A 26,623-nucleotide genomic window follows, 5' to 3' on the forward strand; every position below is an offset into this window, starting at 1 on the left:
ATGTCAGCCATATTTTGGTGTTTTGTCTTTGAGCTTTAACCTTTCTTCAAATAAAAATGATGAGTTATATGCATTTTTAACAAGTTTGAGTGGTTATAAATAAAGTATCATAAAATGCGTTTAATTATGAAATTTAAGAAGAACCTAACTTCAAAATACAACCCTACCTATGATAGCGTAATGGAATGGATAAAATTGATTAAATGGCACTTTGATCATTTTGAAAAAAATTCATCATTATTCACCTCACGCACTAAAAAATTTATCACTCTGAATGAATTTACTTTCTATATAAAAAGCCCAGACTAATAATCGCACCCCCTACCATGTGGCCAAGACGAGATGTTTTATGAAAAGTTTTAACGGAAAAGCTATAGATTGAAAACCAAAGCTAATTCACATTACCAAAAGCATGACAAAGAGCAAATACAAGTCATACATTTGAGAAAAGGGACACTTGAAGGAAAGTCAAAGACTTCTTCTCCAAGTAATATTGATAGGAATCACGAGAGATGAACCAACACACTTCCAAAAGCAAAGTTCATGTAAATTAAAAAAAAAAAAAAATAAAAAATAAAAAATAAAAAAAAAAAAAAAAAATAAAAAAAAAAAAACAAAAAAAAAAAAAAAAAACAAAAAAAAAAAAAAAAAAAAAAAAAAAAAAAAAAAAAAAAAAAAAAATCTAAATTTTAAAAAAAAAAAAAACTCTAAAAAAAAAAAAAAAAGAACAAAAAAAAAAAAAAAAAAAAAAAAAAAAAAAAAAAAAAATAAAAAAAAAAAATTTAAAAAAAAAATAAAAAAAAAAAAACAAAAAAAAAAAAAAGAAAAAAAAAAAGAATAAAACGAGACGAGAAAAAAAAAAAAAAAAAAAAAAAAAAAAAAAAAAAAAAAAAAAAAACAAATTAAAAAAAAAAAAAAACAAAAATGAGGCGAAGGTCTCATGAACTAGAAGAAGAGTGATGGGGCCTTATGTTTCCAAAACCAGGTATAAATGCATGCATGCACTCTTAATTCATAAATTCATGGCCATATTATTTTTTTTTTGATCGTTAACAGGAGAAATCAGCGCATTCCAACAAGATTATGGACTAAGAAAGAATATTTAGTTGATTCAGAACCACAAGAAAGAAGAATAAGGTTTTCAAACCCTACCAGCAGGAAGAAACGGAACATCGATTAGGCATCGTAAAAAGAAGTCCCAAATGGATCCAAGTGTTGAATCACAGAAGGATCCTCGTACATTTCATGGAGGTCGCCAAGAAGGACCTCAAAATTTTAGCTTTTTATAAAGGAATCGCCAGATGTTGATTTCCAAAGTTGTTGAGATCGCCAGAAGGGATCTCGTATTTCGATGGAGGTTCGCCAGAAGGGACCTCATATTTCAGCTTTGAATAAAAGGAATCCACCAGGATGGATTCCAAGTTTGTTTAGATTTGCCAGAAGGGTTCTCGTTTTCAATATTCATCAATGGAGTCACCAGAAGGGACCTTCAAATTTCAGACTTCGTATAAAAGAATCGCCAGATGGGATTTCCAATTTATTTGAGATCGCCAAAGGGATCTCGCTACTTCGGACATTCATTCAAGGATAGGTCGCCAGAAGGACCTCATTATTGAAAACCAATTTCGTAGAAAAAAGCATGGAGATTTACTAAAATTCTTCCCCCTTGGGTAGGTCACCCATACAAATGAGACAACTTACTTCCCCCTGGGTAAGTGTCACCCATACAATGAAGGACCATTATTTTTTCTCGGGTAGGTCACCCATACAATGAGACCATCATTTTCTTGGGTAGGTCACCCATACAATGAGACCATCATTTTTTCTTGGTAGGTCACCCATACAATGAGACCATTATTTTTCTGGGTAGGTCACCCATACTTATGAGACACCATATTTTTCTTGGGTAGGTCACCCATACAATGAACCATTATTTTTTCTGGTAGGTCACCCATAACAATTAGACCATTATTTTTCTGGGTAGGTCACCCATACAATGAGACCATTCTTCATCTTTTTTACCTGGGTAGGTCACCATAAAATGAGGCCATTCTTCCCCCTGGGTTAGGTCACCCAAAGAATGAGACCACTCTTTCCCTTTTCCACTCGGGCAGGTCACCCATCATAATGAGACCACACACACATTTTTTTGTATTGGTTATGGGTAAAGGAATCGCCAGATGGGATTCCCGGTTAAAGGAGATTACCAGATGGGATCTCGGATGGATTTCCATGTTGATCAAACTAAACTAAGAATTCAGAGGATCGCCGGATAAGGATTTCGAGATGACTAAGTTTTGATCATAGTTTTTGGGCTAAGGAGGATTGTTGTAAAAGACAAAGTTTCAGAACATTTAAGCTCCGACCAGATCAGTTTCGGGATTGCCGTTTTGGGTTTATCTTTATAACACTTACTGCGCAAAATCCATGTTCCGTAAGTATTATAAAGAGGGGGCATCTGTTGTAACCCATTTTTGGGTCCCCATGAAAAATAAATAAATAGCCAAAGGAGGTTAGAAAATAACAGGAGGCAGAAGCGCTCAGGAAAACAATCAGAAAATTGGTCAAGGAATTTTAAAAATACAAGGATTGAATTTTTGACAAATATTCTTAAAGGATGAAAGCCCTATTGAGAAGGAAAATTTGAATTTTGAGGAGAAAAGCCCAAATTTGGATGTTTATGGATTTAATTGGATTTTTATTTGAATTTATAGAAGATTTGCTTGCAAGAAAAATTGATTTTTAAGTCAATTTGGGCTTTAATTAGAAGAAATTTAAGTTCTGGGGCCAAGATATATTTTTTAGGAATTTATTGGGTCAAATCAGGGGCTTAATTGCATAAATATTGAAGTTTAAGGGCCAATTAGGGATTTAATTAAGAAAATCCGAAACCAGGGACCAAATTGGAAGAGGCGCGTAAATGGAGGGGCTGCAATTATTCGGTTCAGGGGCCTAATTGAAGAAATTGAAAGTTTATTAACCAATTGAGGGCTAAATTGCATAAATCAGAGGCCAAGGACCAAAGTGAAAAAGGCGGCCAACAAGAGGGGCGGGGACCGAATTTGGAGGGCTGATTTGAAGTTTGGCCGCATTTAAATGAAACGGCGCGTTTTATCCAAAACGACGCCGGTTTCATATATATATATAAAAAAAAAAAAAAAAGAGGAAGACCAGAACGGGTGTCGTGTTTGAACGACACTGTTCATCTTCCTCCTTCCCCCCTTTTGTGGGGGTTAAAAGCAGAGCAGTAGAAGAAGAAAACCATTTTGTTTTTTTTCAAATCTTCCCGCCTCTCTCTCCTCATCCCCACCACCTTTAGACACTGGCCGACCAGCCGTTGCATGATTTGCTCCCGCACTAACAATGGTACCAGCGTCTTTTCTTCCCCTATAAATACAGAAAAACTGAAGAAAAAAAAGAGAAGACCCGAGAGGAATAGAGAGAGACCCGAGGACAGAGGGAGAAGAGAAAGAACGAGCAAAAGAGAGTGGGAGAGCAGAAACAAACCGAAAACAAAGAAACCGAACCCGAAAACAGAAAAAAAAACCCGAAGAGAAAGCCACTGAAAACAAGTCTCTCTCGCCGCCGTTCGAACCGCCACAGCACCGCCCGGAACCACCGTCCACGAGCCACGCCACCGCAGCGCCACCAGCGACCACCTCCTCCACACCAGGTACACGCCCTTCCCCCTGCATCGTTTTGTTTTTTTTAAAAAAATGTTATCCTCCTGCATGCATAGTTTTGTTGCATGCAGGAGGAGGGGAGGGGAAAATTAATTCCCCTCCCCGTTTCTGTTTTTTTTCTCCTAGGCCAGACCGTTTCTGGCCCAGCATTTAGGTCTGGGCCGAGTCCGGCCCAGACTAGAAGAATCATGAGGCCGGTTGGGCCGAGTTCGGCCCAACCTTTCTTTGTTGGGCGAGTCCGGCCACTTATTTGGGCCGGCCCAGCCCTATAATATATTATATATTATTATAAATTATAATATATATCTGTGTATATATGTTATAATAAAAACAATATATTTATATATAAAAAAATTTTTTGAAAAAATCTTAAAAAAATATTGTGATTTTTTTGCATATTTTTGTCAAAGTGGTTTTAATGTTGGTTTTGTATTTTTATACCGTAAAAGATACAAAACCAGTGTTAAAAATACCTGGTTTTCGTCAAAAACATCAAAGATTTTTCAGAATAAAAAATGTTTTTGCTTTCAAAAAAAAAATTCTAAAAAGTCCCTAAAAATGTTGTTGATTTTTCTGCATATTTTTAGCAAAGTGGATTAATATTGGGTTGTATTTTTATACCGTAAGGATACAAGCTCAGTATTAAATACCCGATTTTCGTCAAAGCATAAAAAAATAATATTTCCAAAAATTGTTTTTTTTTTAAATACGGCCTAGTCTCTCCATCATATTTTCACACAACAAAGAAAAATTTTCAAACATATATGTATTAACATGCATTTTGGCTTTAATAACTAGTTTATTCAAGCCATGAGAACTAGGCCAATATTTCAAAAATTCTAAAAAAATATTTTTGTTTTCTTTTAGTATTTGGGATTACAAATTTATACGTAAAACGTATTCCTAAATATTATTAATAAAGTTTTGGTATAGACGTTAGAACGGTTAGGATTTTACCCGATAAGATAAAAGACCTTCTTACCGAGGAGGATTTTTCTTGAACCATAGATAGATCAACAACTAGGAAAACACAATAACACCTTAGTTTTTATCAGACAATAAAACAATGCAGCTTACCTTAGGTAGGGCGTATTTGGGGTGCTAATACCTTCCCTTTATGCAACCAGTCTCCGTACCCGATCTCTGAGACCAGTTAGGGTTCCTAGTGACCAAAATACTAGGTGGCGACTCCAAAAAACCAAATCAAATCAAAAATAAATAAAACATTCGCCAGTCGAACCCGCAATTGGATTTAATTTTTTTTTTGGGGTGCGACAGGTCTCCTGAAAAAAAAAAGTAATCATCATATTCAATTTAATAAACATAATAATAACTTACGAAATAAAATGGTTGAACAAACATACCACAAAATGTTGAGCATGGCTGTAAACGAATTGTTGCACCCCCTTTTGGCGGTCTTGACTCCGCACGTGCGTCTTCACAAACAGCTTCATAGGGCTCGGCTCACGTCCAAGAGACGTAGCCTATAATGAAAAATATTTATTAACAACAAATTAATTGAACGATATATTTCATTTAAATTAATCTTACCAACCGTTTCGCATGTGTAGCAAACGAAATGGAGCCGCCGGTGTGCGTTGTCACCGAGCCATGAATTGGCCGATTCCGGTTGCCAGCACCAGACTGTGAGCGTCGTGTGAACCGCTCAGACGTCACGTGCTGAAGATAGTGCGGCCATATATCTTCTGGGATGTATATTGGTTTGAAATCCCTCCATACTGCAACATCGTTCCAGCCTTGGAACCCCCTATCCCTCGCAGGTTTTTTTGCCTTTTTTTGGGATTCGTACCAAAAATCACGCAAGCAAAAATTACATTTTGAAACATAAATTTTTTGTAAAAAAAAAAGTTGTATTGTTTTCGATGTTACCTAGTTGCCGCGTGATTTTCCCACACCCTCCTCACAACAATGTTATGTTCCTCGTTCCAGCAGAATCGATTCTGTGTATAAAAAAATAATTTTTTAAAATGTTAATAATTTATTTACAATTATATTAAGAATTTATTAGAAATAAGCTGAAAATTATATATTAACACGAAATCTGAAATCTGGAAAACCATGCATTGATTTGAGGCATCCATTCAGGATGCCTGGATATCTGACTCCATTGAAACAATGGAATCTCCATCGATGATTTAAATGCCGATGATATTACTCGGGCGGCCTCAATGTTTGTGAACCTGAAAAGAAATGAAATTAATTAAATAGTGACTTCATAAATTATGTTATAAATTTGTTTTTTTTTTTAAAAAAAAAAACTAAAACCTTAACAAACTTACATTGAAAAATCGTCCTTCCATTGTGCCTCGTACTTGCAGGAAAATCGATTTCGCTGCGAAGGCACGCTGCTTCTGCACTGTGAAACAGCGCTGGAAGAGGCAACATCGGTTGACGGCACAAGTGGTGTAGGTGCCTCTTCTTGAGAGTCGCCTAAGAAAATATCTTCCTCGCTGCTAGACGAACTTGATACGACCGGACGTGAAGCTCTGGTTTTCATTCTGTGCATCTAACCAATTTTATATAAATAATTGTATAATTAAATTCAAATGTTAAAAAACATTCGACAACACCTCCCGTATACTGGATACTACCCAAATCCACAAACCTACAAATATTAACAATAGTCACAACCAATTGACCCAATCTTATACTAATTATTCCAACATATTCAATTACTAATCCTAAGGTAAATTCAACATTAACAATTACAATTCAACAAATTATTCAATAATTATGTCAATACAACAATAAAATATATTCAATAAATTAAAAAAGAATTATAAACTAACAAGTAAAATCAATGGAAACAATTACACACAAATTATGCAATAATAGAGTAAAATTACTAATTATTCCAACATATCCAATTACTAATTCTAAGGTAAATTCAACATTAACAATTATAATTCAACAAATTATTCAATAATTATGTCAATACAACAATAAAATATATTCAATAAATAAATAAAATTATAAACTAACAATTGAAAACAATGAAAATAATTCAACACAAATCATGCAATAATAGAGTAAAATTACTAATTATTCCAACATATGCAATTACTAATTCTAAGGTAAATTCAACATTAACAAACAAATATTCAACAAATTAACTAATAACAATTATGCCAATACAACAATAAAAAAATATTCATAAATTTTTTTTTAAAAAAAACTATAGACTTTAGGGAAGAAATATGCATACCTTAATAATGTGTTGAAAACAAAAAAATTATCTACATTTACAAAAAAATACAACAAAACAAAAAAACATAAAAAGCATAAAAATAACTATAAAATAACATAAAATAAAATGAAATAGAAAAAAAACACATACCTTTTAATGTGATGAAGATTCACAACCAAGCTTGCTAGAGATTCAACAAAGCTTGAAGATTTGAGAGGAAAAAAAATCAAAATTCTAAGATGAGAAACGTTAGAAACGGAGGAGAAGAAAAAATGAACTGAAGGGGCGGTCGCAAGAACTTATAGTGCAGTTTTACCGACGTATTCACCGACAAAAATATAAAATTATTATTATTTAAATTAAATCCGTCGGTAACGTGCTAAAAATCCATCGGTAATTTTTGAATTTCGCACCGAATTTTTTAATTACCCTCCATATTTTTCATGGTCCGTCGGTGATTCCATCGGTAAGCTGACACGGCCAGAGGTGCATTCAATTCACACCCTTTGAAATTCGCACATTCCGTCGGTAAAATTTGCCCACCGACAACTTACCGACGGACCTATTCCGTCGGTATGGACGTCGATAACGTCGTCGGTATGGACGTCGGTGATTGTGGCATTTTGGTGTAATTATTTTCGAACTCCCTGTGAGATGCCGACGGATGGTGGTCCATCGGTATCGGCGTCGGTGATTGTGGCATTTTGGTGTAATTATTTTTGAACTCTCTGTGAGATGCCAACGGACTACTGTCTGTCGGTATGGACGTCGGTGATTGTGGCATTTTGCTGTAATTATTTTCGAACTCTATGTGAGATGCCAACAGACTTTGGTCCATCGGTATGAGCGTCAGTGATTGTGGCATTTTGATGTAATTATTTTCGAACTCTCTGTGAGATGCCGACGGATGGCGGTCCGTCGGTATGGACGTCGATGATTGTTCAATGTACAAGAGATGTTGTGTTTGTATTTTCTATTTACCTTCCTGCAAAAAATTCAATGATAAACTGTCCATCACACAAAACAATAGCAACAATGCTTAAACAATAAATATATATTTCGTGTTACAAAATATATCATCCATAATGTAAATTACATGAAGAAAAGGGTTTTATACAAGGCTTCGTTTTGATAGTTGCTCAGAATTATCTTCTTCTTCGTCATCAATTGAATAGTCATCACCTTCATCGCAATCTTCAATATGGATATCATCTTCTTCATCGACATTTGCTTGTCCGCTAGAGTTCAAAACAACGTTCAACTCCTTTACGTCAACATCAACAAGCCTATCATCGAAAACATGAAAATTTGAATTTTCCTCCAATTCAATTGAAGGAGCAACTCGATATGGTTCAACCAACTCACTAACTTGAAAGACTTCATCCCGCACACTTGTGTCTTCGTTCTCATCCTGAACAACCTCGACATGACCTCGTGGTTTTGTTTTTAAAACGGACAACCAATCAACTCTTGATCGATCCTTTCTAAATGAAGGGGTGTATGTGTAATAAACTTGTTGACATTGCTTTGTGAAAACAAAGACATCGTTTATGTTGCGGAGTCTAGCTTTTGAGTTGATTTCGACCAGACCATGGTGCGTATCAACTCTGATTCCTTTGTCCGTCGTGTCATACCAATAACATTTGAATAAAAACACTGTATTCTGCTCGCTATGATATTATAGTTCGACGACCTCTTCTAATCTACCATAGTAGTCAACTTCTAACTCACTACTTGTGGATCATTTAACACAAACACCGTAGTTATATGTTTTTCTTCCTTGCCCGTATTCTTCCTGTATGGAAAACATATCCATTGACAAAATACTCGTTGTAGAACTTAACTTTTCTTTCAGGCCCGAGGCTTAGTGAAGACAATGACTTAGACGCACTTCTTCCCATTTGATAAACCTTGTATACATGTAATGTACATTAATAAATGGTAAATGAACAAGAATCTCGTAATGACATGCATACGTACAATAATTTTGCAAGTTAGAATGAGTTTGTGATAGTGCTTACATGTGTTCTGAACCATGTGGAAAATTGTTCATCTTGTAATTGAAAGATCTGGGAGTCGGTCAGCTGCGAGTTATTGGAGAGCAAATATTATCGATGTTGCCTGCAAGTGATAATGAGTGTATGATTTCACAATATATAATTAGCAATATATTACTGACAAATTTTAATTAATATTACACATATATAAACTTACTGAATAAATGGTCTCAGCTCATCATAGTTAAATAGAACATAGTTGTGTGCTTGTTTGAATTCTATTTCCGACAAATATCTTCCTCTTACGACATTTTTAGGTATGGGTCGTCCAGTATTGGAGAATATTGACAAGTTCTCACTGGAAGGCACTTCACCGCCATCATCATGCCGTGGAACGCGATTGATTCTTGTTCTTAGATGAGGTTCGAAATAGTATGAGATAAATGTTGAGATCTCTTCAACAATATAGGCCTCAGATATCGAAGCCTCTACATGCGCCTTGTTCTTAACCTTTTTCTTGAGATTAAACAAGTACCTGCATTGAATTACAATTCAAGTACTTCCAATTAAAAAAACATATAAAATACTTTTAGATATGAATTCCATTACAACTGTAATATCTAACCGTTCGAATGGGTACATCCATCTATACTGGACCGGTCCTCCAGCTTTTGCCTCAAACGGTAGATGTATAGGGAGATGCTCCATTGAGTCAAAAAATGAAAGAGGGAATATCATCTCAAGTTTGCATAGTGTCTCGATGATATTCGTTTGAAGCCTTTCAATGTGCTCAACATTCAACTTGCTGGAGCATATATCTCTGAAGAAATGACCGATCTCCGTCAGTGCATCCCATATTCCGTTTGGCAACAAATCACGAAAAGCTAATGGGATGAGTGTTTGCATAAACATGTGGCAGTCATGACTCTTCATTCCATACAATCTGCAGTCCTCTATGTTAACAAACCTTGATATGTTCGATGCATGTCCATCCGGAAAACACAAACTCTTAAGCCATTTTTAGACTAGCAGTTGTGCGTTTTTCTCTAACACGAAGCTTGCCCTTGGTTTTGCGACCCGTGACTCATTATAAACCAACTCCATATTTTTACGGTTACAGTATAAAGCTATATCCAATCTAGACTTGATGTTGTCCTTTGTCTTCCCCTTCACATCCATAACGGTGTTGAAAATATTCTCAAACACGTTCTTTTCGATATGCATGACGTCAAGGTTATGGCAGAGAAGATTGGTCTTCCAATAAGGAAGCTCCCAAAAGATACTTCGCTTTACCCAATTATGGGTCAAACCAAAACCAAAAAACTTTTGTTTACCTGATTGAAGGCCAAACACAATGTCACCGTACTCTGATACAACATGATGCAATTCTTCACCAGAAAGACGCGGGGATGCAACATCTTTTTCAGCTCTGCCAACAAAGAAATCTTTTATGTTCTTTTTGAACCTGTGATTAAGTGGCAAGAAGCGACGGTGATAGTAAAAAAAAAAGCTTTATCTCTGTTTGCTAGCGTGAATGCCTTGTTGTTTTCCATGCAGCATGGACATTCGAGTTTTCCATGTGTGCTCCAACCAGAAAGCATTTCATAAGCTGGAAAATCATTGATTGTCCACATCAAAGCCGCCCTCATAAAAAAATTTTATTTCCTCGATATATCATAAGTCAGAGCTCCGGAGGACCACAACTGTGCCAGCTCATCAATTAACGGTCAAAGACAAACATCTATATTCCGCCCCGGGCTGCTTGAACTAGGTATGACAGTAGATAAAAACATGAACTCCGGCCTCATACACATTCCCGTTGGCAAGTTATAAATTGTGAGTATAACCGGCCAACAAGAATAAGGAGCAGCAAATGACCCAAATGGGTTGAATCCGTCTGTACACAACCTAAGACGGACATTCCTTGATTCAGTTGAAAAGTCAGGATGCACTGTTAAACTGTTTCCACGCTTCGCCGTCAGAAGGATGCACCATCACACCATCAACCGCATCATGTGTTTGGTGCCATGTCATGTGCTCAGCAGTCCTTCGTGACATGAATAACCTCTGCAGTCTAGGTGTGATCAGGAAATATCTAAGTTTTTTATACGCCACTAGAGTCTTTCCCCTGCCAGTTCTGGGTTTGTAACGGGAATGCCCGCATGTCATGCACTCTGTCATCTCAACATTTTCAAGGTAGTATAACATGCAGAAGTTAGGGCACATGTCAATTTTCTGGTATCCTAAACTGAGGGGTTTCATCATGGACTTCGCAACATAAAAGTTCTCTTTCAGCCTATTCCCTTCAGGTAAAATGCTTCTTGTCCAATCAATAATTTTTTCATACCCGACCTAACTCAGCCCGTGATCTGACTTGATGGTGAACACCTGTGCCACGACCGACAATTTACTGTGGTTTGTGCAGCCATCCCATAATGGTTCGTCAAAATCTTTCAACAAATCAAAAAACCTAGCTGCCTCTGCATTAGGTTCTTCTTTTAAGATTTGGCATTGATTGACATTACCTTGATTCATTCTCATTGCATCCATAACCATATTTCTGTAAGGATTAGTGTTGTCATTTGCTGCTTCATGCACGTTGCTAACACTAGAAGTTGACCCAACCACCGTTTCTCCCATTCTCCTATTACTAACAAATACCTTTCAATGTGCATACCAACATTGGAAATCCTCCATAAACCCTTTGTGTGGAAGATGCATCATTACAACATCTGGATGCAGATACCTTTTATTTTGACACTTTCTACATGGACACCTAATAACGCCTCCAGTAAAATTTCTGGGAATAGATGTTGCGAAATTAATAAAACCCTGAACCCCATTACAATAATCCATCCTCCGCAATCCTTGGCGTGAATCTAGATACATCCATGAACGATCATCCATGACTTCTATCGAACCTCTATAAAATTATGATGACATCATGTATTAATTAACTAAGTTAGGTAAATAAAACTTGCAAAAAATATTACTTTACCTCGAGATTATCCCAACAAAACCAATCACAACTTCTCATAAATATTAAATATTCATTATCATTTATCAACGTCCATACAAATTAATATATATAAATTAGCAGAAATTACCACTCTGCAATACCATCGATAAAACTTAAAAAGGACTTGTTAAATAAGCTATTAATTATTTCAAAACAGAACATGTAATTCGGTAATTCCACAAAGTTTTAACAATTTACAAACAAATACAATCTTACAAAATCTAAAACAAACCATAACAGGTATAAAATTATACATTCATATACTACAAGTTTGTTTGAGAAATAACAATAAAACATGTACATCTACTAACAAAAATACATATACTAAAAAAACAATAAAATTGACATTTAAATGTTAAAATTTAAATAGATAGAATTACTTACAAAAATTGATAAAATCCGTCGGTAAATCAGAACACGGATGTTGTGACCACAAAACTTCAAGAAATACAACTTGTTGTGCTGAGATGAGCAAGATTTTTATTTGGGGGCGAGGGGGGCTGGTTACTTGCAGATGGGGAGAGTTAGGATTAGGAAGAAGAAGGAGATATGGGGGAGGAGAGTGTCGGCAGAGTGGCCATATATTTACTTTTTCTGACGGCCTCACCGACGGAATAAAACCGTCGGTGACTACGTCGGCGACTCCGTCGGTCATTTTGACGGGAAATCGACACGTCACCGCACTGAACTGCTTTTCAAATCCCTCGGTGATTCCGTCGGTATTTTTTACGGTGCACCGTTCACGTCACCCGTACGGATCTGCCATTTCAATTCTGTCGGTGATTCTGTCGGTATTTTGAACGGTGAACCGGTCCCATCACACGTACGGGTCACCCGTTTTGAATCCGTCGGTGATTTTGTCGGAAAAATCACCCGCCAAAACCTCCACGTCAGCTACCTGCCCTTTTTTCATTAATTCTGAACTTTCCGTCGATAATTTCGACCGAAAAATACCGACATAAATATTTCGTCGGGGATTCCGTTGGTATTAAGCGAATTTCTGGTAGTGGAAGAGCGGCATTTTAATTGAAGCTTTACAGCCTCCGTCAGACTTGGAATATCTAAGCATATCTAGTTACGGAGGGTTGGATTTGCCAAATTGGATGATGACATTAACCAGATTACAGGCGCTTGAGCTGCATGATTGTACAAAGCTGGAGGTCTTGCCTCCGTTGGGAAGATTGCCCAACCTTGAAAGCCTGGTATTGAGGTTGATGAAGGTGAGAAGGCTGGATGGTGGATTTTTAGGTATAGAAAAAGATGAGAATGCCAGTATTAATGAAGGAGAAATTGCAAGGGTCACTGCTTTCCCCAAATTGAAAAAGTTGACGATTTGGAATCTCGAAGAAGCATGCAGAAGAGTGGGATGGAATTGAAAGGAGAGTGGGAGAAGAAGATGCCAACACAACTTCAATAATATCCATTATGCCACAACTTCGAGTGTTGGTTATTGTTAATTGCCCGTTGTTGAGAGCACTACCATTCTAAGGAAACGTTACGGGGAGGAGGAGATGGGTGAAGATTGCCAAAAGATTTCTCACATCCCAAACATTGTTTTTGATGATATATAGGTAAATTCTTTAGTCTTCAGAACCAGCAGGAACAGGTAAATTCTTCTACCAGTGTTAATTCTTAACGGTAAAAGATTTGGTTCTGAGTGTATTAATTATTTACTGTAATTCGATTTTATTTTCTACCTACCATTTACTCTATCAAATGCAGCTGTGATATTATCTCGCTCCCGTGAAGCTTATTCCTTACTTAAATTCTCCAAATGCCACTCTAAAAAACTGCCTTTGAAATTTCAGACCATATTTTAGATTTTCTCCTTGATAATTTTGGATTTTAGTTTTATTATTTTTTATTAATTGTTTTCTAGTTACTTACGGATATTTAGGGTATTTAAAACCCATCTTTTCATATTTTAGGATACTTTTTGCTAATAATTAAAACTAATACTTTAATATTAGTTTTAAAAGTGTATTTATATTAGCAATTAGTGGACGAATATGTTTTCTCTTAAGTGCAGTCCCAAGTCCATATTTTTAAGTATAATTACAAGTATTAGTATTAGAAATATTATTATTTGTTTTATTAATAGTTTTTTTTAGTATAAATTAATATTAAATTAATAGTATTATTATTAAAAATATTATTATTTTTTTTATTAATATTTTTTTTAGTCTAATTAATAGTTTTTAATCTCAAAAAATATTATTATTTTTTGTGTTATAAAATAATATTATGTTTATATTAATTAATAATATTGATACTAAAAAATGTTATCAGTTGTATTTATAAATATTATTATTTTTATTAAAATTTAAAAGAGTATATTTTATTGTAATTAATATTATTAAATAAAATAATTTTTATGAATTTGAAAAGAAAATGTTATTATTTTACTAATTTTACCAAATGTATTGTAATAATAATTTTATCAAATTATACTTAATTTTACATTTTGTTTTATTTAGAAATTAAATACAAATTATTAGTTGCAAGACTAAAAAAATAACCTTGGGTTCCTGTCAGGTACACGATCCAAATAACCTTAGGTCCTACCCGGCCTAGCTGTGACAGGACTTAAAATATGCTTGGCTCCTGTCTGGGAAGGACCTAAAATAGGCTTGGATCCTCACCTAGTTTTATTTTAGAAATTAAAGGTGAGCCTGCGGTATATTGCGGGCCACCTAACTGGTCTACTATAATTATTCTTATCCTCTCTTTGTTATGCCTTTATAATGTGGAGCCTCATTTAGAGGCATCATCTAATGATCAAAGTCTCTCTATATATTTAAAAATATTATTTGAAAAATAAATATTTTTTTTTATTTTTTAAAAATATAATTTATTTGTATAAAAGACAAAAACAAAACCATAAAATACACTAGAAAACCTCTCTAAAAATTAAACTCATAACAAAAAAAATCAATATTATTTTAAAAGAGACCTTCTGAACAAAATAAAAAAAATGAGGTTAAGTCTATTTTTTTTATTTTTAGTTTTTAACTAATCACGTCACTTTTATTTTCTTTTTAATTGTATTTTTTTAAAGTTATATTTTTTATAGCAATTATACTAGACCCTAGGTACTTGGGTTAAGAAAACCATACTAGATCCAAAAGGCTGCCTCAAAAACTAAACACAGTCTAAAATAAAAAAATCAACCCGAGTTTAGATTCCGTATTTTTCATGAACTTTTTAAGTTACAAAAACACCTAATAGGAACTCCTCTAATAATTTGACATAAATATCCTTTATTTTAGTAGTTTAAAGTTAGTGTCAACGACAAGTTTCTTTCTTTATTGTTGGAATCCATTTACCCTCCTCTCTCTCCTCTCTTAATCAAGAACTAAAAAGTAACAAAAATAAATCTTTGCACCGTAACAAATATAAAGTAAAAATCTCACACGTTTTAGTATACAAATACTAAGTAAATATTAAAAAAATATTATTTTAAATAAAAAAAAACTTTATACATCACTTGTGGACTCAGGTAAAATATAATTTAAAAAAATTACTAAAAATAATGTTATTTTATTTTCTTAAAAAAAAAAATTAAACTTCTCCTCCGGTGAACTGACCCGGATAAAGTTAAGTTTAAAAAATTAAAGCCTTCATTGAGCTCAATGCAAAGAGAACTAACCTGCCGTCATAAAAGCCCAAAACACTCCATTGTAAAAAGCCCTCCTAAGAAAAAACACCTTCTTCTCCAACAAGAAAAGCAAAGTTCAAAACCCAAGTAAATATCCTAGTCTTTCTCTCCCACACGCTCGCATTCTCAGTTTTTCCTCTCTGCATCTTCAAGCAATAAACCATAGGTGATAGCCAGTGGTCCTTTTCTCTCACTACTTTCAGTCCTACCGGAAAGCTAGTACAGATTGAGCACGCATTGACTGCCGTTGGATCAGGCCAAACTTCTCTCGGAATCAAAGGTTGTTGCAATTTAAGCTAGTATATAGATGTTGGGCGGAATCCGGCGACCGGTGATGTACTGATAATTGCTCAACAGAGGGGTAAGCACACTAAGACACAATGTTTTACGTGGTTCGGCAAAACCGCCTACATCCACGGGAGAGGTCCATTGTATTTAGAGATAGAGAAAGGATTACAATAAATACATGGAGGAGGATTATCCACTCAACTCCTAGCTCACACACCCTGCTGCATGTGGCAACAGGGCTGCTGCCCATGGCAACAGCTTCTCTTTGTCTTTTCACTCTCTCTAACGTTATCTCTTCTCTCGCATAGCTCTCTTTGTATGGTGCCTATTTATAGGCAAGATGGTGGCTTCTCTTCTTCTCTCCAGCAGCTGCACATGGGAGTCAATGGTGGCTGCCATCTTCTTCAACAAAGGTTGCTGGTCAAAGTCAATGTTAGGCACATTAAATGGCAACACACCTAACAATCACCCCCTTTGACATTTATATGGGCAATTGTCCTTTTGCTTTTTCAGCACAATCTTGCATCCTGCAGCTCTTCCAAGCTTACCATTCCGAGAACGTCTCCGGCCAAGTTTACAGGTACTCGCCAAACCTTTCAATCACCAGAGTCACCAAAGCACACCCTTGCTTACACCAAAGGATCACTTCAACCAGATGGTCTCACACATCACATCTGAAGAGTGTTAACGCTTGTCTCTGGGAACATTCCCCTTCGAGCGTATCAACCATGCTCGGTCCGGAATGATTTATCAAGCCTCACACCAAGGCTTACAACACCCCCTCAAACGAATATTCCCAAGTGCGACAGTCATTGAGCATTTCAATGTGATCACAAGCTCACCACTCTTCCAAGAGTCTACTCATCCAGGAGTTGCGCCTGCCCTCTGTTCCACCCTAGGAACCACGCCTTACTTCTCCATGAGTCTCTCGCTCTTAGTCGTAAGAGTCCAGGTAGCTCTCCACCTTTAACCATGGGGGCAACCCATTAAAGGTTGATCCATATCTGTCTTCATACTCTGAGTATTACAATGTCATTTCCGAGCTCACCACCTTGACAAGAGTCAACTCGTTCCCGGAACCTGCGCATGCCCTCTGCTCCTTCATAGCAGCCGCGTCTTAATGCTCCACAAGTCACACACTTATTGTCCAAGGCAAATGTCTTCTAGCTCATTGATCTTTAGCATGGGGGCAATATCCATGAAAGTCACTTCATTGACTATCCATCTGTCCACTCATATCCAGCCATCACATTGGCTCTAGGGCGTTCTGAACTGGGCTCATATCGTGGCCCACACACCTTCTCCTGAGGTGTCTCCGCTCGTCGTCATACGGCGGTCTGAAATGAGGCTCTTCTCATGGCCCACACCTTATCTTAGGTGTCTCTGCTTGTCGTCATGAGACGGTCTGAACTTAGACTCATAACATGGTCCTCACACCTTCTCCTGAGGTATCTTCACCTGTCGTCATGAGACGACCACATCCTCCTTCATCGGGGATGTCTCCAGTGGCTCCAAGATTTTCTACCACCATGTGGACTTGGGAGAGATTAATGCCACTGACTATATAGAAAGAGAAACTTGCGGTATACTCCTCGCAATCCTCCACCTCGATTTCTATGTTTGGAGCTTCTACGCCTTTCTGCTTGACAGCTCCACCTACACCAACTCTCTTTGGTGTCTTCGCCTTTCATCATAGGCGGTCGCCTTTTATCACAGGCGTTTGCACCCCCTCAATTAGATGCATCTGCAACAACTCATCTTTCCATCCTTGCATGCATTGGAAAGGTCATCTCCTGTTGTTTTCATCAAGAGCATAAGAGACTTCCTGTTGTACAAACTTTAACAGTCTCTGCTCTAAGCTTCATCTGGGAACACTTCTCTTCTCTTGCACCTGTTGTCTCATTACAGTAAAGCTCGTTGGATCCCTCGGTACTCTTGCACAATCTTCGTGTTCCCTCGTGCAATTACTGTTCTCCAGATTTCTCCTTATTCCTTGCTTATGTTTGACAGCAGCTCATCCCGTCACAACACCTGTCCAAGTTAAAATAGGGTGCCAATCTTTATCCCCTTGCTGTATTTCTCTTCCATTATCAGGGTCTTCATCAATTCTCCCCTCAAGAAAACACAGTCACCAAATCTGCCTTCTTTGGAGAAATCACCACTCCATCAGATCCTTGATCATGCGGAACCCAATTGTTCCCCTTGTGCCGTCATCCTGCTAGTCTTCAACTGTTTCATTACAAACTGCTATATATACGAAAATAGTACCGTATGGATAATCCTTCCACTAAGCAAGTTCCCAGGAAAGATTGGAGGGGTCACAACGGTCCCGCTTAAAACCCAATCTCCTAGACAGAACTTCTTAGGTCATATCTATCCATCGTACTGTCTCTCCGTATATACAACCATTTGCTAGCTTTGTTGCGGCTTTCCTTTACAAGTGATCTGCAATATACAGGTTTAATACGTGATTTCTCAACATCTGGCGAGACTACTAGTGTTTAGATTCGTCAAGATTGGTCTTCGTCAATTTCCACTCTCCACCTCAAATCGTCCACATAATCGGGTGTCCAGAGTGTCCCAATTTTTCCTTCCATCAAGGAATTATATTTCCCCATTAAATAGTTTAGCACATGTAATTGGATAAACATGTGCACCTTCTTCTTCTTCATCTCCATCGACCTTAATCCAGATCCTCAGATGCCTCCTAATCGGGCTATCTGTCTTTAAATAAATAACCACATGCCATTTTTTGGTCTCACATCTCAACGATCGGACCGTACCATTGCATCTGGAATGATCAAATTAGCTGGAAACATGTCTTGAATCGTCCAAATCGCACTTCAAACGGCTAAGATTTGATCAAAACAATTCTGGTCTTATCAACGGCTCAGATTCAATCTCAGATCCGGTTGCACGTAGGATCAGCTACACTAGATCCTACTCCTCGGCTCACGGCTCGGCTCCATTTCGGCTCGGCTCGCGGCTAATGACGTGGCAGGTGGGTCCTACTATGCTGCCATGTCTGTTGACTAGTCAATGCTTGCTGACTGTGTATGATGATGTCATCCTTGCGTCAAGCTGATGTCATCCTTTGCATGGTACTGTTCATGGTAACGTCACTGTTTATACCTACTGTGCACATGGGTCGGGTCTACTGGTATTCGGGTCGGGTCAACTCATCCGGGTGAAGAAGACGCGTGGGCGCGTCTGCGGGCATGGGCAGACGCCTTGCCGGAGAGTGATGGAGAGTGCAGCCATGTCTGATGTCTGATTTTGACGCCGTTTTCACCGGTGGCTTCGTCTCTTCCTCCTCTACACAGTGGGATGGTCAAAACACCATTTTGACAACTTTCATTTTTGAGCAAAAAATCAAACACCACTTAAACCATATGCTCTGATACCAATTGTTGGGCGGAATCCGGCGACCGGTGATGTACTGATAATTGCTCAACAGAGGGGTAAGCACACTGAGACACAATGTTTTACGTGGTTCGGCAAAACTGCCTACATTCACGGGAGAGGTCCATTGTATTTAGAGATAGAGAAAGGATTACAATAAATACATGGAGGAGGATTATCCACTCAACTCCTAGCTCACACACCCTGCTGCATGTGGCAGCAGGGCTGCTGCCCATGGCAGCAGCTTCTCTGTCTTTTCACTCTCTCTCTCACGTTATCTCTTCTCTCACATAGCTCTCTTTGTATGGTGCCTATTTATAGGCAAGATGGTGGCTTCTCTTCTTCTTTCCAGCAGCTGCACATGGGAGTCAATGGTGGCTGCCATCTTCTTCAACAAAGGTTGCTGGTCAAAGTCAATGTTAGGCACATTAAATGGCAACACACCTAACAATATACAAGGGCTTGTAGCATCCTAATTGAAGAAGCTGATGATTGTTGTGGAAAAGCAACGTTGATCCTAGCCAATGAGGGGATGGTCTAGTAGTTAATGGATTTATATTGAGATTATTAGGAGTGATTTGAGTTTAGTGACATGGCTGGTAGAAATCTGTTAAAATTCGGTGTAAATTTGTATTAGTAATTTGAGCTTAGTGATTTGGGTTCTTGCTAATGAGGCGTTACTATATATACTAGTTATAACTCTAAGATTGAGACTTTGGATGTTGGAGTCTGTAGATTTATATCCTCATTAATCCTACAATGTATAAAAACATAGTGTTGATTATTTTAAATCGTGTTGATTTTGGAGCCAGTCGAGTGGTCTATTATTCTAAAGGATTATTGATACCAATAGCATTAATAACGGAAGACAATATAGATTCAAACTATGATATCAGAATCAATAATAAGCCACCATATTTGCTTAACCCAACATAAAAAGAAAAAAATTGCATAAACAATGATTCTAAACACAATAGAACAATGATTCTAAACATAATAGAACCAGCATATTGAATATAAAACAAAAATCACAAGATTCTGATTGCCATCATCAAAATCAGAAGATTAAATTGAATTGAATAGCACCAATATTCAATTGGATCAGCTCAAATAAATGGTACGGTTTTAATAAAACCAAATTTAATATAGCAAAATTTATAGCGTGTTTTTTTTTTTTGATAATTAAGGTAAGAGAACTTTAAAAAAAAAAAAAATTAATGGTTGCTCTGCTCTACTTTTTTCTTAACAGTGCTGAATCACGCTTATTTTGGTGCAGTGGAATGGGTCCTGACTTTCGAGATTTGGTTCGCAAAAGTAGGAAGCAAGCAGAACAATATCATATACTGTACATAACTCATCTTCAAGATTTTGACACAATGAAAGTTGTGTTTACAAAATATCTCAGTTTTTTATATATTTAATCGCTGTGTTTTATTTTTTAATTGATGGTTGTATCTATATTTTTCACCGTTAGATGTCTATGCTTTAAAGTTATTAATGACATGTATGATTAATGGTATGTATCATCCTTGTTATGGAATTCACCATTCATAAAATCTAAGAATAAAAGAAAACCAAATTTAAAAATACAAGAAAAGGAGAAAAAACATTATTATTTTTTCATCACAAAACAATGACTTCGCGTGTATTAGTAAGCAGCGGAGTTAGGAATTGTAGTTTGGGAATGTCAAATTAGAATAAAAAGATTTTAGAGGAGGGCCAAAATTTTAAAATTTTCTATTTTTAAAGATAAAATCTAATTTATTGAAGAAAAAAAAAAACCTTGCAGGACCCTGCCCCTGCCAGCCCCTGTAATTCCTCCATGTTCGTGTGGCTCTTGAACAGTGTTGGTGGTGCAATTCTTCTATGTACTAAACATGTGAATTTCAACCATGTTGCTTGCTTTCAAGATCTTCTACTTCAAAACCTTGTTTATACAGGGGACATGAACGCTAGCTATTATTATTATTATTTTTAAAATCCAAATCTCAACCTAATACCGCAAAAAGGCTTAATTTTTGGTAATTAAGGTAAGAACTTCAAAAAAAAACATAATAAAAAAGGAATTAATATGGTTTTGACCTGGTTAAAATATCTTGGTAGACTCGTGTAAAACTTGTTTAATGGAATTTTAATTGCTTGTCATTTCAGGTTTAGAAAATACAGAATCTGACACCCAATATTATATGCATGCTTTGGTGTTATTGAGTTTGCGACTATGTTAAATAACTTGTAAGCCTTGTATACATGGTAGGATTTTGATTCAATATTGTTTTTAAAAACCATATATATTTATATACACTTTTTTCTGTAAATGGATTAAAATCATTTGTAATCTATTCTTGAATTGGGATTTATTTCCTACTTACATTTATTCTAATCAAATGCAGCTGTGACTTTCTTTCTTGCATTCCCTCTGTTTGTTTTTTTTAAATAAAAAACACCACTTTGTGTCCCATAACCAGAAACAACTAAATCAAATTATTTTCTCATTACTTCAGGTTTACTGGCCAGCTAAAATTACAAGTTGTGCTGATTCTCGCTTTACCACAGGCCTACAAAAACTAATAAAAAAATGTGGAGACACTAAAATACAAAGCTTCACTAGTAAAAAAAACTACAAGTTGCAAGAACTCCACCTGCAACGAGAAACCCCAAGTATATAAACTAACTTCCATTCACAATCAGCCGCCTCCTTCCCTTCACCCTCTCTTTCTCTCTGTCTTCCTATCATCACTGCTTCTCTCTCTCTCTCTCTCTCCAATCAGAACTAAACAGGCGATGGCTGAGGCACTTCTATCTCCGATCTTGGAGGCAGTTAACCACGATCGTTGCTCAACAGGTATTTTTCTGCCATCTGCAATAACCTGATTTACCTAGCAAAGATAAGAAATATATATAAAGTTCAAGCCTTTTTTCTTCCTCTCATAAAAAGAATACTTTTAACTTGAAAAAATAAAAATAATATTTTAAATCCTCAAGTATATATTTCGATTTTATTAAAGAATTTCTTTTTCTAGTTTTATTATTTTTCATATTTCTAAAAATAACCTAAAGAAAATATATCATTCCAGATATAAGAAAACCAAAAAAGACAAAACAAGAGTTGCCAATTCTCTTTAAAAGTGAACTATTAAAGGTAAAATAATCAATAAAAAGTTCAAAGGATTAGCGAGTGAGTATTTTGGTGTGAATTAAAAAACATATAGTTATCACACAATCTTTTATCATGCCTTTATTTTCTAAATTGACTTCACAAATATATACATGCAGATCCTTTTATTCGTTTTTTTGGTAAGCTAGATCCTTTTATTCACTTGCCTTTTATACATCCATATATCTATATTTTTAATGTAAAATGAAAACCAGATTTTATGTCGGTTCAAAGGGGAAATATTACTTCTCTCGTGAGAAACATTGAACTCTTTCCATACACATATATATATACACACACACACGTACAGGTTTAACATTTTACCATTTAAGATTCATTTTATACCTTCTTGTACAGTAGCATAGTGCAGACTGATATCATCATCATTGATGATAAAAAGAAAAAAGAAATATTATTATTTCTAATAAATATTTATATATAAATTATTAATATAGTAAATCCATTTCACAATAAAATATATTAATACAAAATAGAAATGTTTCCTATGCTTGAACTTGTATTTTCTACACTAATAGGTACAGGAAGAGGTGAACCTAGTAGGGGTGTGAAATTGTCATAGAAATGTTTCCTATGCTTAACGTTTCTTTTCCTTTGCACACTAATAGGTACAAGAAGAGGTGAACCTAGTAGTGGGTGTGAAGGAACAATGTGACAAGCTGAAAAGCAATCTCCTTGATATCCAATCTGTCCTTGAAGATGCAGATAGAAAACAAGTTAAGGATAAGGCTGTAAGACATTGGGTAGACAAGCTCAAAGATGCATGTTATGATATGGATGACGTGCTAGATGAATGGAGCACTGCAATTCTTAGATGGAAAATGGAGGAAGCTGAAGAAAATACTCACAGCCGACAGAAGATACGGTGTTCCTTCCTGGGGACTCCTTGCTTTTGTTTCAATCAAGTGGTTCGACGTCGCGACATTGCCCTGAAGATCAAAGAAGTTAATGAAAAAGTGGATGACATTGCCAAAGAGAGAGCTAAGTATGGCTTTGATCTGTACAAAGCCACTGATGAACTCCAGCGACCAACAACTACCTCCTTTGTTGATGAATCAAGCGTGATTGGTCGAGATGGTGAAAAGAGAAATGTTGTAAGCAAGTTGCTGGCTGAAAAGTAGTCAAGAAGCACGGGACGTGGATGTCATCTCTCTAGTAGGGCTGGGCGGAATTGGAAAAACAACTCTCGCCCAACTAGCCTTTTAATGATTCTGAGGTTACGGCTCATTTTAAGAAAAAGATATGGGTGTGTGTTTCAGAACCATTTGATGAGGTTAGAATAGCCAAAGCTATCCTTGAGGAGCTTTGAAGGGAGAGCATCTGATTTGGTAGGATTGCAATCCCTTTTTGCGAAGGGTTTCTGAATCCATAAGGGAAAGAGGTTCCTTCTTGTCCTTGATGATGTATGGACCGAAAATCATGGACAATGGGAACAACTGAAACCATCTCTCACAGGCTGTGCACGAGGAAGCAGAATTCTAGTGACCACTCGTAAGGACACTGTGGCAACGATGATGGGAAGTGACCACCGGATCAACATTGAGAAATTGTCCGATGAGGTATGCAGGTCAATATTCAATCATGTGGCATTCCAGGAAAGAAGCGAAGATGAGCGCAAAAAGATTGACAGATATCGGCGATAAAATTGCAAACAAGTGCAAGGGCTTGCCTCTAGCTGCCAAGGTATTAGGAGGTCTAATGCAGTCTAAAAGAACAAGAGAAGAATGGGAACGTGTTTTATCTAGCGAACTGTGGAGGCTAGATGAGGTTGATAGAGATCAGATTGAACGACGAATATTTATACCTTTGCTTTTGAGTTACTACGATTTACCTTCTGTGGTAAGACGATGTTTCTTGTATTGTGCCATGTTTCCAAAAGACTACAAGATGGGAAAACATGAATTGGTGAAGATGTGGATGGCTCAAGGTTACCTCAAGGAGACTTCAGGTGGAGATATGGAGCTTGTAGGAGAGCAGTACTTTCAAGTCTTAGCAGCGCGCTCTTTCTTCCAAGATTTTGAGAGGCATCGGTTTGAAGGAATGAAATTCAAGATGCATGATATAGTGCATGATTTTGCCCAATATATGACAAAAAATGAATGTCTAACAGTGGATGTCAATACACTTGGAGAAGCAACAGTGGAGACTTCAATTGAAAGGGTTCGTCATTTAAGCATGATGCTGTCAGAGGAGACCTTTTTTCCTGAGTCCATTCACAAAGCAAAAGGTCTTCGCAGCCTCTTGATCCACACTACAGACCCTTCGCTTGGAGCTGCACTACCTGATTTATTCAAGCAGTTAACATGCATCAGGTCATTGAATTTGTCAGAGTCTTCTATCGAAGAAATATCAAATCAGGTAGTGAAATTGATACATTTGAGACACCTCAATTTGGCATCTTGTAGAGAGTTGGAGTCCCTGCCAGAAACCATGTGTGATTTATGCAATCTGCAATCCCTAGACGTTACTTATTGTCGTTCTCTCAAGGAATTACCTCGGGCGATTGGAAAACTTATCAAATTAAGGCATCTCCAGATTGATGGTTCAGGTGTGGCCTTCATACCAAAGGGAATAGAGAGGATAACATGTCTTCGAACATTAGATAAGTTTATTGTGGGGGGTGTTTATGAGAATGAAAGTAAAGCAGCTAATCTACGAGAATTAAAAAACTTAAATCACATTGGAGGGACTCTTAATATACGGAATCTAGGAGGAGGTAAAGAAGATGCGAGTGACGCTGCAGAAGCTCAACTCAAGAATAAGAAGCGCCTGCTTAGTTTGGGATTAGGTTTCAACCACAACCAGGATAACGGCATTTTAATTGAAGGTCTACAGCCTCCGCCAAACTTGGAAAATCTAACCATATCTAGGTACGAAGGGTTGGATTTGCCAAATTGGATGATGACATTAACCAGATTACAGAAGCTTAGACTTGTTCATTGTGGAAACGTGGAGGTCTTGCCTCCGTTAGGAAGATTGTCCAACCTTGAAAGACTGGAATTGACGTTGTTGAAGGTGAGAAGGTTGGATGCTGGATTTTTAGGTATAGAAAAAGATGAGAATGCCAGTATTAATGAAGGAGAAATTGCAAGGGTCACTGCTTTCCCCAAATTAAAAAAACTTAAGATTCAAATTCTCGGAGAAGTAGAAGAGTGGGTTGGAATTGAAAGGAGAGTGGGAGAAGAAGATGCCAACACAACTTCAATAATATCCATTATGCCACAACTTCAACAGTTGATGATTCGTTTGTGCCCGATGTTGAGAGCACTACCAGACTATGTTTTGGCAGCGCCTCTACAGGAATTGGAGATAAGAAGTTGCCCCAATCTAAGGAAACGTTACGGGAAGGAGGAGATGGGTGAAGATTGGCAAAAGATTTCTCACATCCCAAAGATTTATTTTGATGATACATAGGTGAGAAAGACAGAACTCTTTAGAACTTGCTCTGAGTGTATTAATTATTTGCTTTGGTGTTTGATAAGGTTGAGTGTAAAACAATATGAAAGCTCACGTGAAGCTTACTCTATCTGACCTCTTTACTTACATGGAGGATTTCATTCAAACTTTACTGTAATTCGATTTTATTTCCTACTTACCATTTACTCTATCAAATGCAGCTGTGATATTTTCTCTCTCTCTCTCTCAACATATATAAACATAATATGTAATTCATATGTTCATATTTAAAGAATATTTAAGACCGGCAGGAAGAGGTAATTTTTTTTATTTAATTATTGAATTAGACTTAAATTTTACATGTTAAAAAATTAATCTAAGATGATATTATCTAGGGGTGTTCAAAAAAACCGACCAACCGATTAAACCGAAAAAAATTAACCGAAAAAACCGAACCGATAGAAAAAACCAAATAAACCGATTAAAAATTTAAAAAAAACCACCCGGTTCGGTTCGGTTCTGGTTTTTAAAAAGCTTAAACCGATTAAACCGGACCAAACCGAACCGGTTTAATTAATCTAAAATAAAATATAAAAAAAACATCATAAACCTAAATAATAAATATCCTAACCCTACAAAACCCCTTTCCCTTTCCATCAACCCCATCCCTCCCTCCCCGCTCTCTCTCCCCCCTTCCTCTTTTCCAGTGGTGCACTGATGGACTGACCTGTCTTTCAGGAGTTGCTGAAGGTTTAACAACACCTTATGTGTATGTATGAGCTTCTAGTCCAAGGCTCTTC

The 26,623-nt window shown here is 36.6% G+C and overlaps 2 protein-coding genes across 2 annotated transcripts; both read left to right on the forward strand.

Moving 5' to 3' along the window:
- The first annotated feature begins 21,926 nt into the window (after positions 1-21,926).
- On the forward strand, positions 21,927-23,719 carry LOC118054904 (uncharacterized). The gene is made up of 2 exons (XM_035066671.2): positions 21,927-22,097; positions 23,036-23,719. Exon 2 carries the CDS (start codon positions 23,201-23,203, stop codon positions 23,546-23,548), a length of 348 nt encoding a protein of 115 aa, XP_034922562.2. The 5' UTR covers positions 21,927-22,097; positions 23,036-23,200; the 3' UTR covers positions 23,549-23,719.
- A 316-nt stretch (positions 23,720-24,035) lies between these two features.
- On the forward strand, positions 24,036-25,841 carry LOC140954175 (putative disease resistance protein RGA1). The gene has a single exon (XM_073406574.1). The coding sequence runs from the start codon at positions 24,036-24,038 to the stop codon at positions 25,839-25,841; it is 1,806 nt and encodes a 601-aa protein (XP_073262675.1).
- The last annotated feature ends 782 nt before the right edge of the window (positions 25,842-26,623 follow it).

Source organism: Populus alba, chromosome 19 (assembly GCF_005239225.2).
Source record: "Populus alba chromosome 19, ASM523922v2, whole genome shotgun sequence".
NCBI classification, from domain to species: Eukaryota; Viridiplantae; Streptophyta; class Magnoliopsida; order Malpighiales; family Salicaceae; genus Populus; species Populus alba.

What these genes read in the sequence shown, in the direction of transcription:
- LOC118054904 (XM_035066671.2), top strand. Translation starts at nt 23,201, where the DNA reads ATGGATGACGTGCTAGATGAATGGAGCACTGCAATTCTTAGATGGAAA.
- LOC140954175 (XM_073406574.1), top strand. Translation starts at nt 24,036, where the DNA reads ATGAGCGCAAAAAGATTGACAGATATCGGCGATAAAATTGCAAACAAG.